Source organism: Phoca vitulina, unplaced genomic scaffold (assembly GCF_004348235.1).
Source record: "Phoca vitulina isolate PV1807 unplaced genomic scaffold, GSC_HSeal_1.0 scaffold50, whole genome shotgun sequence".
Taxonomy (NCBI): Eukaryota; Metazoa; Chordata; class Mammalia; order Carnivora; family Phocidae; genus Phoca; species Phoca vitulina.
In genome coordinates this window covers 12246019-12263830 of record NW_022589753.1, presented here as the reverse complement: position 1 = coordinate 12263830, position 17812 = coordinate 12246019, and the positions used below count along the sequence as shown (strand labels likewise).

Below are 17812 nucleotides of genomic sequence, written 5' to 3'. Positions count from 1 at the left end.
GGTCTGCAGAGTCTGCCCAGGGTCAGGGTCTTCCCTCTGCAGGGACGCGGTCTGCAGAGTCTGCCCAGGGTCAGGGTCTTCCCTCTGCAGGGATGCGCAGGCCGGCCCCGAGCCCACCTCAGCGGTGGCCCCCTCGGGCCGTGACTGCCCTGCCTGTCAGATGGGTGGCCGATGCAGAAACACCGATGTCATCAGTGCGGCAGACCGGCTAGCATCTGCTGTGCCAGACACTGCTCGAACCCAGATTCTCGACCGCGGCACCACTGACATTTCGGGTCAGGTCACTGTTGCGGGGGCCGTCCTAGGCCCTGCAGGATATTTAGCAACAACGCTGGCTTCTACCCACGAGAGGCCAGTGGCACCTGTCTCCCCAGTTATGACGGCCAAGAAGGTCTGCAGACGTTGCCAAACGTCCCCCGCGGGGGCAGGGGGCAAAAATGGCCCTTCTCTGCGAACCACGGTCCCAGGTACAGTTCGAGGCCAACCAGCACGTCAGCTCCATAGAGGGAAAGATCTGCGTCCCTTTGTCAAATCTGGGGCCCAGGGGTAACTTAAGGGGCCTCAACCACCCCACTATCGTGATTCGCAAAGCACCAACAGGAGTATGTCTTTGATCCAATATTACACATAGGTCTGCCAAGCAGCGGGTGAAAATCCAGTAATTATCTTTTTCTTTTAATTATTAGTTTATCTTAATTTGAGAAATTTGAGAAATAGTGTGTTAATTATAACTGGTGAAGCAATACAAAAAAAAAAGTACAAAGATAAATAAAATATCTTCTCGGCACCCCTCCTCATTATCAGCCCGAGACCACCAATGTTAATTTTCTGGTGTGCGTCCTACAGAGCCTTTCTCCCCGTTCATAAACACCCATTGAGAGAGTCTTGTTGTACTTATTTTTTCTACAAAATTGGGATCACACTCTACATTTGACTCACAACTTAACCTTTCTTGCTTAACAGTTCAGCACGTACAGCCCTTCCCGTCAAGAGGAGATCAAGCTCATTCTTCTCAACAGCTGCCTGATATCCCAACACATGGATAAACAACAATCTTAGTCAGAATTTTCTGTTAATGTGGCTTCCCTGACCCCTTTTTTCTGGCCATTTATAAACAAAACTGAAATATCTTTGTAACTTACGTCTCTACATGCTTTTTTTTCTTGGTTTTATAGGGGAGATTCCCAAATGAACCGAATTAAAGGGTACTGTGGGTTTTTTTAATTTATTTATTTCTAAAAACACTGCCAGACTGTTTTTCCCAAAAGACGCCAGTCGTCAACACTCCCACCAGCATCATATGGAACTGCCCCGTGTCCCAGCGGCCATGCCAACACTGGGTATTATCACTTTGCGTGCGTAAGAGAGAGAGAGCGGTAACGCTACCAAAGGTAAGGTAACGCTAACGGGTTACTCAGCAGAAATGTCCACATAGCCCTCATTCCACAAAATAATACCAATTCAAGAGCATTCTGGACCCAAATGAGGACCGAGGGTTGTCAGGAAGCAGGATGTCCATCTACTGGGCCCTGAGATGCCTTTCTCCCAAGCCCCTCCCCATCCTCACAAGCTGACTCCTGAGCCTGCACTATCCTCACTTCTGAAATGGATTTCACACCCAGACATAACAAAGATGCCTTTGTTACTAGGAAAGAGGGAGCGACTGTTGCCAGAACATTCTGGGTTCTGTTCATTCAAATCTCCGTGTGTGGGGAGGAGGAGAGTAGAGTCGGGGGAGAATAGGATGCTTCCCACTCTGGGACTGACCTTAGGGGTAGATGCTTTGGGCAGAGCTGAAGTAGCCCCAAACTCCCCATCCTTCGCTCACGGGCTCATTCCACAAATATTTGCTGAGCGCTTATGACATGCTAGGCGCTCCAGGAAGCACTTTACATTCATCACCTCATATAATTCATCCCCACAGCCTGATAAGAGAGGTAACATCATTAACCTCATTTTACAGATGAGAAAACTGAGGCTCAATCAGATAAAGCCAGGATCCAACATCACACTACTACTAAATAACACAGGAGCACAAAGAAGAGGCAATTAACTTCTAACCACCCACAGAAAACCTGAGGCCCCAGGTGCCATGTTGTTCTCCCTGGGCTACCATGGCAGCCTCTTCCCTCTGCCTCCACCCTGCCCCTCTACAGTCCATTCTCCACTGGCAGGCAAAGGGGCCCTGGGAAAACTAAGTCAGATTCTGTCCCTCCTCCGCTCAAAAGTCCCAAGGAGCCCCACCTCACTCAAAGTGAAATGCAAAATCCTTACAGTGGCCCACAAGGCCCTGCCCAATCTGGCCACCAGGCTCCCTACCCCCACTGCTACCTCCTTGACTCACCTCCAGTTCACTCGCCACCTGGCTTACTCTGCTCTGGCCACTCTAGCCTCTTTCCTGAAATATGTTCCTGCCTCAGGGCCTTTGCACTTGCTGTTCCCTGTGCCTGGAATGTTCTTCTCCCAGAGACAGAGGTTAAGTCACTTCCCTAGGGTGACAATACCTAGAAGGGGCAGAGCCTGGATTCAAACCCAGGCTGTGTGGCCTCAGAGAAGACAAAACGTATCCAGCAGTGGGGGTGCCTGGGTGGCTCTGTCATTAAGTGTCTGCCTTCGGCTCAGGTCATGATCCCAGGGTCCTGGGATCGAGCCCCACATCGGGCTTCCTGCTCCGCGGGGAGCCTGCTTCTCCCTCTCCCACTCCCCCTGCTTGTGTTCCCTCTCTCGCTGTGTCTCTCTCTGTCAAATAAATAAATAAAATCTTTAAAAAAAAAAAAAAAGTGTATCCAGCAGGGTCTGCCAGAAGAGAAAAGGATGCTGTGTGACTCTGGGCAGGTTGCTGAACCTTTTCAACCTCTGTTTCCTCATGTATAAAATAGGCAACATAGGCAACCTTCCCCATCAGGTTCCTGGGAGGCCACACTGCTTGAGACACATCCACTGAGCACAACACCTCACGCCCATGGACACTGGTATTATTATTAGATCCATGGAAAGAGCCAGAACAGTCAAGGAAAACCTCTTAAGGAAGCAGAGTATGAACAGGGCTTTGAAGGTAGGAACTAGAAAAGCCATGAGGCACCACAGGCAGGCCAGGTGACGGCAGGGTTCACTGGGAACTCCCGACTCAGGAGAAGGCAAATGCTTCCAATCTGAGATGGAAACACCGGCAGAGAGGAGGAGAGATGCTCCCACCCGGCACCCTTCCCTTCTTCCTGTCCCAGCACCTGGGGTCCTTCTTCCTGGGAGTTAATGCTCCCTTACTGCCATGGGGCACAGGGGGGCCCCTCACCCAGACCTGGCCGCTCCAAGTCTCAGTGACTCGGTCAGGGACGGCCACACGACCCAAGGCAGCCAATCAGAGCCCAGTCCAGGACAAAGGACAGACCCTTCCCTGACACCAGCCAAGCAATTCCCATTTGCGCTAAGACAGTTGGAGCTGGGCCTCCAGTCACTTGCCACCAAGGACTGCTGACGCTGAGCGTCTGCGACTCTCATCAGCAACAGTAGTACTAGTATTGTTCTTGTTCTCGCTCTTGTTATTCTCTCAAAACCGAGATGTGGGAGAATGGAGGCCGGGGAGAGGGTGCTGCTGGGCTACACATGGTCAGGAGGACGCGGAGCCTGCCGGGGGTGGTACCAGGGCCCTGCAGTCCAAGAGGAGGCCCTCTCACACCCGTGCCGGAACCCACTGCTTCCTCTCTGGGGTCTGCACCCCAGGGCCTCCCAACGGAGCGCAAGTACAGAACAAGATTCAGGAAGTAGGACAGACGAATGTGGGAATCTCCAGTTCAACAGCTGAGCTTGCAAAAAAGAAGAGGGACTTGCCCGCAGGCCCCAGGAGGTGGAAGCTGGGGGGTAATGGAATCGCCCTCTCTAAGGCAGTCCCTCCTTCCCCTCTGCTCACCTCACTGAGCCAGAGGGACCACCCACCCACCTCAAACTCAGCTGCCTACAGCCACCCGGCAGGTAAGGCAGAGCTGGATGGGTGTCCTTCGTAATGGCAACGAAAGTGGCAACCTCTTCACAATAGAGCACATTTCTGCTTGTTAAACACATTTTTGCTTATTAAACACATCTTTCTTCCAAAGAGAAATCTGCCACCTCCTACTTTTCTTAAAACATAGGACCTTCTTTGGCTTTCGGTTTTCCATCTGATAGAAACAAACGTTCAAAGAAATACTCCATTGTTCTCTTAACTCTATATTAAAAAACAAAAACAAAAACCTAGCAGGGCAAGCGTAATGATAAATGGCAACTACCATTTGGCTTCTATTTCAGGGACATTAGGGAAGAGTGGGGAGTGTGGCAAAGTGAAGACTTAAGCCCTGTCTGAAGGGAACAGCTGCCGTTCAGCTCCAGCCAAGCCCTGCCTATAGGAATGTGAACTTGGTGTACATAGAGTTTTCTGATTAAAGAACCAGAAATATGGATTTTTGTATGAAATACCTTGATTTTTCAATGTTGGCAACTAGTAAATTTTTCAAACACTGTACAAGCCTGACAAAATCTACTTATGGGCCTGATGTGGCGTGAGGACCTCCAGCTGGAAACCCAAGGTTCTGTGGCCCCATGGACGTTGAATGAGAATAAGCAGCTCTGTTTTCATCACATCTGTGTCCTCAGCAGCGAGCACAGGACCTGGGACACAGCATGGGCCCCCCAACCCAACACATACACCCCACACTTATAGGGCCCTCATGTCAAAGAGTCTGAGAGTGATGTTTCCCAGGGACGCAGGAATCCTGCGGGCACGTGGGAGCCCTCTGACTCATCTGGACATGACTTAAGCCTCCCTCTGTCCTCCAAGGTGTCTTAGCTGTTGGACAAAAGCAGAACAATCACGGGACAGGAGCCAGGAAACCTGGGTTCAAATTCCATCTCAGCCACAAGCTCACTTGGTGAGCCTGGGCCAAGTCAGGCTTGGAACAGCTCTGAGTCTCAGTTTCCCCCTCTGGAAAAAAGAGACAAATAAGTGAGATGATGTCTTGGTCTCTTCCAGCTCTCACAAGCTGATTCTAGGACTCTAGCTGCCAGTGAGTGACTTCTTTGGGTTAGTAAAAACCAAAAGGTTTGAACCAAGGCTTCTTCAGCCCTCAGTTACTAGATGGATATAAGAACTGGCAGCTTGAACAAAGACAATGCACATGGTCTGCCAGTTTGAAAAACTGGAAACCATGTAAATGCACAATCTAAGATAAATGTTTAAGTAATAATAATAATAGGGGCGCCTGGGTGGCTCAGTCAGTTGAGCATCCAATTCTTGGTTTAGGCTCAGGTCATGATCTCAGGGTCGTGGGATCGAGCCCCGTGTCAGGTTCTGTGCTCAGCAGGGAGTCTGCTTGGTCTTCTCTCCCTTCTCCCTCTGCCCCTCCCACTCGTGCTCCCTCTCTCTCTCTCAAATAAATAAATAAAATCTTTTTTTAAAAAATAAAATAATTAGGGCGCCTGGTTGGCTCAGTCGTTGAGCGTCTGCCTTCGGCTCAGGTCATGATCCCAGGGTCCTGGGATCGAGCCCCGCATCGGGCTCCCTGCTCCATGGGAAGCCTGCTTCTCCCTCTCCCACTCCCCCTGCTTGCGTTCCCTCTCTCGCTGTGTCTCTCTCTGTCAAATAAATAAATAAAATCTTTAAATAAATAAATAAAATAATAAAAATAATAATTGTATTCACAATATTTCACATTATATCAGTGGAATGACTGGAATTCTAGCTAATACACATGAAGCACCCCCTATGCGCTGGGCAGTTGCATGAGCTTTACGGATGTTACCTCATCTAACGCCCCCATTGATGGAGAAAGCAGCACTATTTCAGGAGAGAGGACACTGAGGCACCCACCGGTGAGGCAGATGGCCCTCGATAACATAGCCACTAAGGAGTCAGGATCCGACCTGGGTAGTGGGGAGCCCACGTTTCACTACGAAGCCCCCACATACCCTTACGAAGCCATCAGAGGCTCGGTGATGAAGAAGGCTTGGTGCAAACTTGGGAGGAATCCCCCAGAAGAGGCCAGAGAAGAAAGATACAATATCGTGTGGGCAGTGGGGTTGCTCCCAGGCTAAAACAAAGGCAAAGAACAAGGACAAATTTAACAAAAGGTGACACTGGCTGTCTGGAAGGGTCCTCATTGCCCAAGGTTCTACAATGAGTGTGGTGAGAGCAGAGATGGCCAACACACGGCGGGCGCCCCTGGGAGCCAGCACCATGCCCGGCGAATCCCTTCTCCTCAGCGACCACAGCAGCGGGAGCCCCCCAAGGGCCCGCATGTTGCCTGCGCTGGGCTGCAGTACCCCCAGCAGCTAAGCAGGCCCAGATGCCCAGCAGACGCTCGGTAAAATGTGTGTGAAGATACGACAAGCCTGGCAGGTAGGAACAGCAACTTTCCCAGTTTACAGCTAAGTAAACTGCCTATTTCACAGCTAAGTAAACTGAGGCCCAAGAGTCCGCTGCCCCAGGTCACAGAGCTGGGAAGTGGTGGCCAAGGACACGCGCTGGCAGAACCGCATCTCAGCAAAGAGTTTCTACTGCCCACACAAGGGGTCAAAATCACACACAAAATCACCAAAGGGACAGGATCTAGGTAGTAGGACTGGACCCTGGAATGGGGACGACAGGGGAGGGGAGCTAGGTATAAAGGACACTGTTGGGAAAACAGGTGAAATCTGAATCCAGATTGTAGATTGTATAAATTAGTATCAATGTTAAATTTCCTGATTTTGTTCAGTGTACTATGGTTACATTAAAGAGAACATCCGTGTTCTTAAGAGATACATGCTGAATGACTTAGGGGCATCACATCTACAATTATTCTCAAATGGATCAAAGTCATGATAATTGTACTAATGTATGTGTGTGCGTGTGCACGTGTGTGTGCACACATATGCGTCTATCTGGGGTTGGGCGAGGCAGGTGGAAGAGGGGAAGGAGGAGGGGAGGATTAAAAGCAAATGTAGCCAACAGCTAAGGATTGGTGAGTCTGCGTGAAGGGGATACAGGGGGCTCTGTATTCTTGACATGTCAAAATAAAAAGTTACCCAAAAATTAACTTTAAAAACAAATGTATGAAATTGCCCATAAATATGGCATACGAGGGTTCTGTGTCTAGTCCTCTGCACCTATGTAGAAATATATAATACCTACAGCCAGGTATATATGCAAAACGTTTTACCATCCTTGGCTCCATGAAAGAATGCTGTGGCTGAATGGACGGGAGGGAATGTGCTTTTGACACACACCCCACCACTTTATTTATTACCTTTGTGATCCAGGGGAAATAAATCTTCAAAACCACCCAGCAACAGTTTGGCCAGCCATCAGCTGGTGGCTGGAACCAGACAGAGCTCCCTCTGCCCTCCCGGTGTGGTAAGGGCAAGAGGCCAAGGACACCAGTCTTGTAGCCACTCCCCACACTGGGCTCCGCACGCCCCAAAGTCAAGGCCGCTCATTAAGAAAGTAGCAGGAACCAAACTGTGTCTCATTCATGCCCTTTTCACTCATCTACTCCCTTGCCCGAAGCTGATAAGGGCTGGGTGGTGGAGACTGATCAGCAAACACAGCAGACCAGGGCCCTCAGCCCACACCCCACCTTTGGTCATGTTTGAGAGCATGAGACTGTCTTAGTCCCAGGTCCCCAAAAGTCTGCACAAAAGTATTTAGCCGTTAGACCAACCAAGACAATTATGTCCTCTTATATAAGAAAACATACACACGTATACTGAGGAAAAGCAAATTTTTTCATTCAACAAGTATTTAATGAGCACCTACTATGTGCCAGGCAATGTTCTTGGTGCCTGACAAAGTGAATGGAACAGAAGAAATGGCCTGTCCTCTCGGAGCTGACACTCGGGTGAGTGAGACAAACAATAAACAGGAGGTTGGTCAGCCATCTAGTGTGTCAGGTGGTAGCAGGGAAGGGGAAGGAGATACGAAGTGGCGGGGTGGGGGTGGAGTACAATTTTGAAAGGGGGAGGGGTGGTCAGCAAAAGACCTCCTCGGGAACAGGCCGGAGTGAGCCACAGGGACAGTGGGAGAAGAGCATCCCAGACAGAACCAGTGAGAAGACCATGAGGCAGGAGAAAGGACATGTGTGGCTCGGGGGGCAGGGAGTAGGAGCAAAAGGAGATTCTGGAATTAGGTAGCGGTGATAATTGCACAACTTTGCGAAAATACTCAAAACCACTGAATCATGCACTTTGAAAGAGTGAGGTTTATAGTGTGTGAATCATATCTCAATTAAAAAAAAAAACTGTATGAGAAAGAAGAAGAGAGACTAACAGGAGAGGAGACAGAACCTTCCAGGCCATCCTGAGGACTTCGCTTTTACTCTGAGGGAGGCGGGAGCCACGGGAGGGCTCTAAGCAGCGCCGTGGTGAGAACTGACTCACCCGGACCCCTCTGGCTGTGTATGGAGGGCAGACCGGGGCAGGCCCAGGTTGAGAGCAGAGCAGGCAACTGTAATCGTCCTGGCTGCTTCTCAACCGGGTGTCCTTGGGTAAGGCACTTCACTTTCTGTGCCTCAGTCTTCCTCACCTATGAGGTGGGTTTGAAAACTGCATTCCCCAACACCACAGGGCAGAGGTGAGACCTAATATCACACAGGAAAGTGTTGTTAAGGTGGCTATGAGTCGGGTGGAGGCAAAGGTACCACCAAACAGTTTTTAATCATGCAAATTAGTTTCCTGAACAGAAAACAGGGGGCGCCTTCCTCTCTCACAGGAAGCAGAGACCCATCATAAATCAACAGCCCTCTCACCAGGGGCCACCCGCACAGCCTGCTTACGCCCTGGTCATAAACAGGGACCCAAACTCTTCATCGGGTGTGGTCAGCTCAGACACAGCACTCCCCTGGAGGCTGAGACCCAGAAGGGATGGAAATAGCCTTGGGTCACACAAGAGCCTTCCCAGAGGGTCTGGGGATCTGCCTGGCGAGGGGAAGGTATGGTCCTCCCTCCTGGATGAGTGTCCAGGCCAGAGGCAGGAGGTGGCTGCTGAGATCTTGGGAAGACCCCCGGGCAGTACAATTTTCAGATCATCAATTAGACCATGCCACACCCCTGCTGAAAACCCTCCACTCCACTGAGAATCAAACCCACAGTGCTCACCATGCATGAGTCCCATACCACACCAACTTCATCTCCCCAACTCTGCCATCCTGGCCTCCTACTGTTCCTCAAACAAGCCAAGCATGGTCCTGCCTCAGGGCCTTTGCACATGCTGCCCCCTCTACCCAGAACACACTTTTCTCGACTCTCTCTACAGCTGGCTCCTTCTCAACCCCAGGACTCAGCTCAGATGCCACCTCTTCAGAGAGGCCTTCCCTGACCACCCCATCTCAAGTAGATGCCACCATCCCCATCACCAACACATCCTCATTTTATTTCCTTCTTGGTGCATCCACTCCCCAGCTGAGTAGACTTGAGCAAGTTACTCCATTTCTCTGGGCCTTCGTTGCCCCATCTGCAAAATAGGCACAAGAGTTGTTGCGAGGGCTCAAAGAGATAATCCACACAAAGCATAGTAGGGCCTCGGTGAATATAATCATTACATCTGTCGCCACCTATTCAAGTGATCTCTCTTTGTATTGTCTGAAGATTCCACAAGGGCAGGGGCCTTATCCATCTTGTTCTGGCCACGTGCCAGCACCGAGCCCAGAGTCCATTTATCGAACGAAGAAGTGAATGAGTGAATGAAAGCACCAACCGCCCACAGCCCCCGCTGGCCCTAGCCTCGCTGGTGCTGCGGCTGGGAGCAGCTCCTTACAGAAGCCGCCCACCACCTCCCCGCAAGGGGGAAAATACAAGCCCCCAGATCCTGGTGGCTCATGGCCACCTGCTTCCACCAGACTTTGGTGGCCCTAGTCCCGCCAGCCTGAAATAGCCTTGCCTCCCCTGGCCCAGACACAAGGGATCGTCTGTCAGTCCCACCCTGGGGAAGGAACCAGGCGGGTAAACACAGATTGAGTGTCCGACCACAAGACAAAAGAGGAGCAGGCTGAGCCCCTTCTGGTCCTCAAGGAGCCGAGAAAATAAAAATAAACTTGACACAGGGCTAGGAGGCTGGAAGACTTCCTTTCTTCCTCGGGGTTCCTCTCAGATAGCAGGAGAGCGGGCAGCAGGTACCGGGGCAGCCCTGACCTTGGCTCAGCGCTGGGCTCTGCAGGCACTTCCCACGGATGACTGCACTTGGTCCTTGCGGCAATCCCCTAAGGGCTCCGATCATCTCCATTTGCAGACGGGGAGACCAGGACTCAGGGAAGCAAAAGGACTTGCCCAAGGTCACATGGGGGCAGAGCTGGGATTCGACCCCAGGCCGTTCGGCTTCTAAAATCCACGCTCCTGACCATGAACCCGAGACACAAGGCTGGATGAAAAGAGCGACCCTATCATGCCACTCAGGTAAGCACATACACACTCAGACACAGCGATTCCGTATGTCTCTGCATATGCATATAAATGCCCTGAAATGGACTGAAAGCAGAGCCGGTGGTGAAAGGAGGTTATAGCCCACTGGTTCGCAGCCAGGGGTTATTCGGTCCCCTGGGGGACATGTGGCAATATCTGGAGACATTTTTTGATTGTGCCAACTGAGGGAGCAGGGCGCTACATGTATCTAGTGGGTAGAGGCCAGGACTGCTGTTAAACATCCTACAATGCACAGGACAGCCCCCCACAATGGACAGTGATCCCGCCCCAATATTTCAGCAGTGCCAAGGGCTGAAGTATGGAGGGATTAGCCCCCGACCGGCAGCTAGGGCTGAAATGCCCCCTGTGGAACCTCTTTGAGAGGGACCTTTGAGCCAGGCTAAAACACAAATCCTGGGAACTCTTCTCCCAGAACTCTCAGGATGGAACCCTGACCAGCCTTAGGGCCACCACCCTTGACCAGAGCTCACCTCCCTCTGGGGGCCACAACTTCTGCAGGGGGGGTCCCTCTAGGGTCTCACCTGCAAAACAAGGAGTTTCAGACACCCCTCTCCTCCCCCCCACACCCCTCCCCCAGACCACTTGCTCTCAAGTTCTATGTCTCCAAAACTCTGGGGCAAGAACCAGCTGGGGCCCCACCCTGTACCTGAGGAACAAGGCACACTGGTTTGAGGGCCAGCCCACCCCGATTACCCACCTCCTGCCAGGATTCCAGCCAGAGAGCTGGAGAAGAGAAATCACAAGAATCTGAGAGGTTAAGTTCTTCTACAGGCAGCCATGCCCAGTTTCAGAGACACCTCTTGCAAAAGCTGGGGGGGGGGGGGGCCACGCTGTGAAGCAAAGAGGATGTGGGTTTTTTGATCTGAGGGAGTGGCCCAAGCTCAACAGGTCTTCTGCTCGGTGGCCTGATAAAGGGGGGACACCCTCTAAGAAAGGGGTGCCCTGAAGCCTCCAAAAGCCAGGGACATCAACTCCATGCATCTATTTTTTAAGTGACAGATAAATGGTTATGAGGGAAAACACCCAATAATAGTGAATGGGCGTCCGGGATGCTCATTTGAAGAACACGCTCATTCAAATGCACGGGATGTAGCATCTCTGTTGGGTCATCCTTCTCCGCAGGACAAGAGCCACATCTGCCCTGTTGACAGCTGCATTTTCCTGGCCTAGAACGCTGCCCAGACCATACAGGAGGTGCTCCCAAACTACCTGCACACTGAGAAAAGCAGTCTAATTTCTTTTTGGATTTCCCTGTGGGTGCTCTGTTTGCCCTGCACAAAAGATGCCCCCCCCACTCCTGCTGACCCTGAGGTTTTTATCATCAAAAGATTTTCCCTGACTTCCTAATGGTGTTCTGTCCAATACAAAGTGGCCTGGCATCCTGAAGCTCCAATAATTTGGACCTTTGGGCTTAATTCTTGTCCACATGGGCAGCCGGAGGTCTCACAAAGGCAGTTAATTTTGGTCATGAACGCAGCATCATCTTGGGGAGTTCAGGAAAGCGGTCAAGAACGTGGGTTATGCAGCCAGACTACCTAGGTTTGAATCCCAGCTCTGTCAGGCTGTGTGACCTTGCAAAACTGACTTGGCCTCTCTGTGCCTTGGTTTCATTTGTAAAATGGAAAGCACAATACCTAGCACTTCAGAGTTGATACACAGAGAATGCTTTATACAGGGCTTGCAAACATTCAGTACTTCATAAGTGTTAGCAAATTATTATTATTGCTGTTACATTAAGCTAGTAATCATGCTGAAATAGAATTCTTTCTGTCAGAGTTTTGTAACATATATGTTCACATACATATGCATAATTTTATATGAAAACAGTATTATAAATGAGATTTCTGAGTAGATTTTTCCCTTTATTATCTTCCTGCTTGCCTGTCTCCACAAGATACACGTCCTTGTATCCTTTTCCCTAAACGCCTATAATGTCCTACATATGACATGTGTATGTTATGATTATCGTTTATTTTCCCAAAGCAAAATTGTGTTATATACACTTCTCAGCTCCTACCTTTTGCAACACGCTGTCGTGAAAATCCCTGAAGTCACTGAGTAGGTCACTCTGTTTCAGTGACTACAGAATTTAAAATTCACATTTTAAATGTGACCCCCACCCCACCTCCTGGCATTTCTCTCTAGTGTGAGACTAGCAGCAAAAAAAAAATCTTTAAAAAAAAAAAAAAACGGACAACACAAAACCACAGTTTCTTGTTTTGGCAAGCAGAGCTCCAATGAGAAGAGAAGCTCTGGTCTCCTACCCCCAAAAAAGCAGAACCAGAAAGCATTCTGGGAGCTTTCTGCCGACACCCCCTGAGCCTCAGGGACCCTGGTCCAGCCGATCGAGCAGACCCTCTGGGTGCCTGGAAGTGACAGAGGTCTCTGCCCCCAGCCAAGGGGAGCCCTTCGGGGGCCTGCTGACCAACCCTTACCCAGGGATCTCTCTACCATCCACTCAGGCTCCTGTCTTCCCACCCCTGCCCGGCTAGCACACCAATCGTAGGATGCATTGGCACCTGCCCCTGAGGTCTCCCCACTTGCAAGCAGGGACCCCAAACCAATCCAACCAAGAGGCAGGTGGGCCCAAGATTCAATCAGCCTCCTCTTTAAGTGGGGGGGAGACTGTGAACCCCAAACAGACAACCTCCTCTGACCCCCACCGCTGCACATCCCCAAAAAAGCCACCATAGCATACCGAGCACCAGCTATGTACCTGGCACAGTGCTAACAGCTTCAAGGTCAGGTTCATTCAAGTGTCACAACACCCCTATGACACAGGTGCCATACTGTTCCCATTGTACAGATGGGGAAACTGAGGCACTGAGCAGGCTAGTGACCTTCCCAGGGCCACACGCAGTCAATGTGGAGGAAAGCCAGGATGTAAACACCAGCAGCCTGGCTCCAGAGCACCCCATTCAACCCTCACGTCATGGACAGACACTGAGCACGGAGGAGGAAGCTGGCAGCCTGCCACTTCCATTCTTCTAGAGCTCTGCCCATTCTGCAGAAGACAGAACAGGAGCCACAGAGGGGAAGTAACCAGAGGATGTGCAGGCAGAGGGTCAGGATCACAAAGACCTCAGTTCTGCCACCTTAAGAAATCATGGGCCAAGCCCTTTATAAGCCAGAGACAGTCTGCGAGGTGCCTAGGGACATGAGCTCTGGGGTGGGCAGCCTGCGACCAGACCCTGGCGCCGCTGTCTATGTGGCCCAGGGCAGCCCACTTAAACTATCTTTGCCACAACTTCCTCATGTGTCAGTGGGGTAATGACAACACTCCCCTCATGGGGGAGTAGAAAGATCAAATAAATGGGTACATGTGAAGGGCCCAGAACTGTCAATAATGAATCAGTGTCAGCTCCTACACGGTAATGACTAGAATTGTTATTATCATTGTTAACACTGCCCAAGAACACACAGGGAACACCCAACACAGCCAGGGCTTCTCAATGTTGAAATCCAAGGTTCTGAGTCAAAACCTAGGGCACTTTCCCCCACAATCTCTGTGGTATCCCCCAAGAAAGATCTAGCATCTCTACAAGAGGGCTGTCCTTGCCTTCCCGTGCCTCTTACATAAACATACACAAAACACGGCACCAAAGTCATCAGTCCCCCTTGGAGATGGGGAGGGGTGTAAACCAGTTCCTGAAGGTAGTGGGGAAAGACGGGGAGATTCTGGAGGAACCACAGAGCCCCAGAATCGGAACAAACAAACAAACAAAAAAAAACCACTGGTTCCGGAGTTTAGACAGTCAAAAGGAAATTCACTCAGGGTCCCTGTCCTCCTTTCAGTGCTGACTCAGACCTCACTTCCTCCAGGCAGCCCTCCCTGACTTCTCCTGCTCACTGGAAGCTGGAATCCTTTAACCCTAATCATCTGTATTATTTCATCATCATATAACAGAAAAATTAATGATGATAACTCATATTTATATACCATACTACCTGCCAGGCACTGTTCTAAGTGCTTTATATATATTTATATAACTGACTTATCCTCTTGAAAACCCTGTAAGATAAGATCTATTATCATCTCCTATTTGACAGATGAGGAAAGTGAGGCTCAGAAAGGTTAAGCCACTTGCCTAAGGTCATACAGCCCAAGGACTCAAACCCAAGCGGTCTAGCTCCAGAGCCTTGGATCTGAATTTCTGTAAGCATCCACTTTGCCACCATCAACTAGATTGTCCCCTCCTTGAAGGCAGGAACCGGAAGCTGGCCCTTCTGCATGTCCCACATTTCTCCGTCATTTCTACTGACAACGGGACCTTAAAACTAGGGGACACAGGAAGGCTAGGGCAGCCCTTCAAGACCTGCCTCTGCCTCATGGAATTAAAAGCGGGGAGGGATTACCAAGCATTCTTCCCTTACCAAGGATAAAGGCTCGGAGGAGAGGGTGGGAAGACAGAAGAGAACAACCTGCAGGCTGCCAACCTCACTGCGTGGAAAGCCTTGGTAATTAGCAGTTCCTGAAGCTAAGCCCTGGGTTTTCAAAACTGAAAGGCCTTGGGGTTGTTTAGGGGGCATTTCTGACGGAACAAAACAAGAGAGGCCTCCTGTGGCTCAAGAACAAGGTATGGCTGGTCAGGTTACACAATCAGTCCGTTTCCAGCACCAGCCTGGGGACACCCGAAAGGACAAGGCAGAAAAGCAGCCTGGATTCTCCTCCCCTGGGTTTACAGGTGGAGAAACTGAGGCCAGGGCAGGGAGCATGACTGGTCCAAGAACCAGCTCATCTCAGAACAGACATGTCAATCCTAACAAAAATTGATGAACTCAATAATGTGGAAGTATGGAAATCTGTTGTTTTTTTCCTGTTTCTTTAATAGTAAGAATGGTTGATTCCAATCAATTTCCATTATTCCAGCAACCTCAGACTCTACAAGTGGACAATTTGAAACCACAGTTAACTCAAACACAGTCTGTTATCTGTTCTGAAACGCACCACACCATCTAAGCAAGGGTGTGGGAGGAAGAGGTATATTTTCTTACCCATTAATATAAAAATTGGTTTGTCTTTCCTCTTCCCCTTCCAGACTGAGGAGCAGGGAGTGGTTCAGAAGGAGAAGTAAGGAGTTCCCGAGCATTTGACATTGCTCAGAGATATCAGAGCTGTCTACATCTTTATATCAGAAACTGCCAGCTTCCTTTTTATTTTTTTAACTATGAGAGAGGGAGAGATGGGAAAGAAATGCCAACCGTGCCTTATTCTCACAGGCTTTTCTAGAAGGGTCCTTTAGCCAAATGGTTTTCAATGCCACCGCACAACTCCCCAACCCCCCCCCCCACACACACACACCTCTTTTCACAGAGAGAAGGGCTCTCTCCTCCCTGAGTTGGAACTAGGACCTCACACAGCCTCAGCTGTACCTCCAAGCCAATGGGGACCCCAGAGGATGCCAGAGGGCTCCCTCTTCCCCCCAGAGACTGGGAGCTGCAGAGCCAGGCTCTGGGGTCTCTGGAGGAACAACCACCACCCCCACCAGCTCTTCCTGAAACAGGATTAAAAGACTTCCTAGAGCCGAGAAGAGAGTAAATGAGGTCCCAGCAGGAGGCATGGAGATTAAAGACCTCAGAGTCTCCTAACTTCCAGCGAGGCTTGGCCCCAGGCCCATCCCCTCCGCCCCCTGGCCACTTTTCTCACTTCCTAGGAGAGTAGGGAAGTGGCCCCTTCCTCCCTCTCACAGGGGGAATTAAAAAAAAAGGGGGGGGGGGAGAAAGAAGAAAAGAAAAAGAAACGCACCATAGTAGTTTGGAGCACCGGCTAGGACCGCCCTGGTTCAAAACCCAGTATCCCCAATTTACCAGCTGTGTCATTCTGGGCAAGTTACTCAACCTCGCTGGAGCTAAACTCTCCCATCCAAAAAATGGGGTAAATACTTGTGGCCTACTTCATGGGCCACTCGGAAGGCTAAATCTCCTAATGACACATGTAAGTGCCTACCACATAGTAAGCGCTCAACTGTTTAGAGTCTGACGCGGTGGTTTTGCCACTTAGAGATGGGGGTGCGACCTGGACTGCCGAGTCGTGAGTTCGAAACCCACTCTCCCCAAGCTCCAGCAAAAGCGTGTGCACTGGGGAAAGGGGTCCTATCCTGACGTTTTGTGGGTTTGTGGGATCTCCATCCCTCTCCCGGGCTCTGGGTTGAATCCTCCTCTCTGAGGGGCGCTGGGCTCTAGGATGTCTAGGATCTGTCCCAGATGAGTAGTCGGTGGTGCACTAGGTGGCGAAGAAATCGCCGGGGGAAAAAAACGCAGAAGCGAAAGCTCCCGGCGCCTGGGTCCCAGAGCCCCTACCTCGCGGATGTAACTAATTTTAAAACTATTTGAAAGGCGGGAGGGGAAAAGAAAAAGACAAAAGGGCAGCGTGCAGGGGGGAAACGGAGTGCGGGAGACCCCGAGTCCGGGCTTGGACCGCTGGCCGGCCAAGGAGGCGACAGCCCAGCTCTGGAGGAGCCCAGATCTCCCCACTTCTCTGTGCGCCCGCCAAGGCGCCCCTGAGGCGACTCCCACGACCCCCAGGGACCTCTGCCACAGGTTGTGGGGACCGCCCCGCGCTGGAGGCCCCTGCGCTCCAAAGCAGGGCTGGCCGGGACAGAGGCTGTCCCCGCGCGCCCCGGGCGACACTCACCGATTGCAAGAAGCGCAAGGTGCCCACGTAGTCCCTCTCGGTGCCCAAGATCTCGTTGAGGACGCAGAGGCGGAGGCGCAGCTGGCGCTCGGAATCCCGGGCGGCCGCGCACGGGCCAGAGCTGGGCGCAGCGGCGCCAGGGGCCCGGGGGTCCGGGTGGGCACCGTCCCCAGCCCCGTCGCCGCTGGGATCGCTGCCGCCGGGTCCCTCCATTCTAGCGCGGCCGCGCGGCGCCGGCTCCTTCCCCCGCGCGAAGGTCGCGCCGAACGGCGACTCAGGCGTCCAGGCGCCCCATCCCGGACGGGGCGCGCCGGCGGGCCGGGCTCAGCGGCGGGCCCGGCGCCTGGCGCGGCGGGCGGGCGGGACTGGGGGCGGGCGGCCCGGGCCGGGGGCGGAGGCACCGCGCGGAGGCTGGACGAGGGGCGGGAGGGGGCCGGCCCTCGGGGCTCCCAGACGGCGGGCCCCGCCGCCGCCACCGCCCCCGCCGCCAAGGGAGCGTCTGCCAAGTGCCACGCCGCTCTCGGGCCGCAGAGGCGCTCCGCGGGCGCACCGGGCCCCTTGGAGACGCGCCGCGGCGCTCGGCGGCTACGTCGGAAGCTGAGAGCGGCCGGAGCCGGGGCGCTCGGGCGGGAACCCTCCGGCAGGGGCGCCGCGGAGGCCAGGGACCCCGAGGCGGCGCGTGCGCCGCCGCCCGCGCGCCAACTCCGCGCCCGGACGCGTGGCCCCCTCCCCCGCCGCGGGCTACGCCACTCCCAC

The 17812-nt window shown here is 52.1% G+C and overlaps 1 protein-coding gene across 1 annotated transcript in view; it reads right to left on the bottom strand.

The window, feature by feature from the left end:
• The window catches only part of PREX1 (phosphatidylinositol-3,4,5-trisphosphate dependent Rac exchange factor 1), a 175804-nt gene extending 158408 nt beyond the window's left edge, over positions 1–17396 (bottom strand). Inside the window, exon 1 of the mRNA XM_032387778.1 lies at positions 17057–17396. Coding sequence (XP_032243669.1) covers positions 17057–17269 — 213 coding nt within the window. The 5' untranslated portion in view covers positions 17270–17396. The remainder of the gene's footprint in view (positions 1–17056) is intronic.
• Positions 17397–17812: the final 416 nt, after the last annotated feature.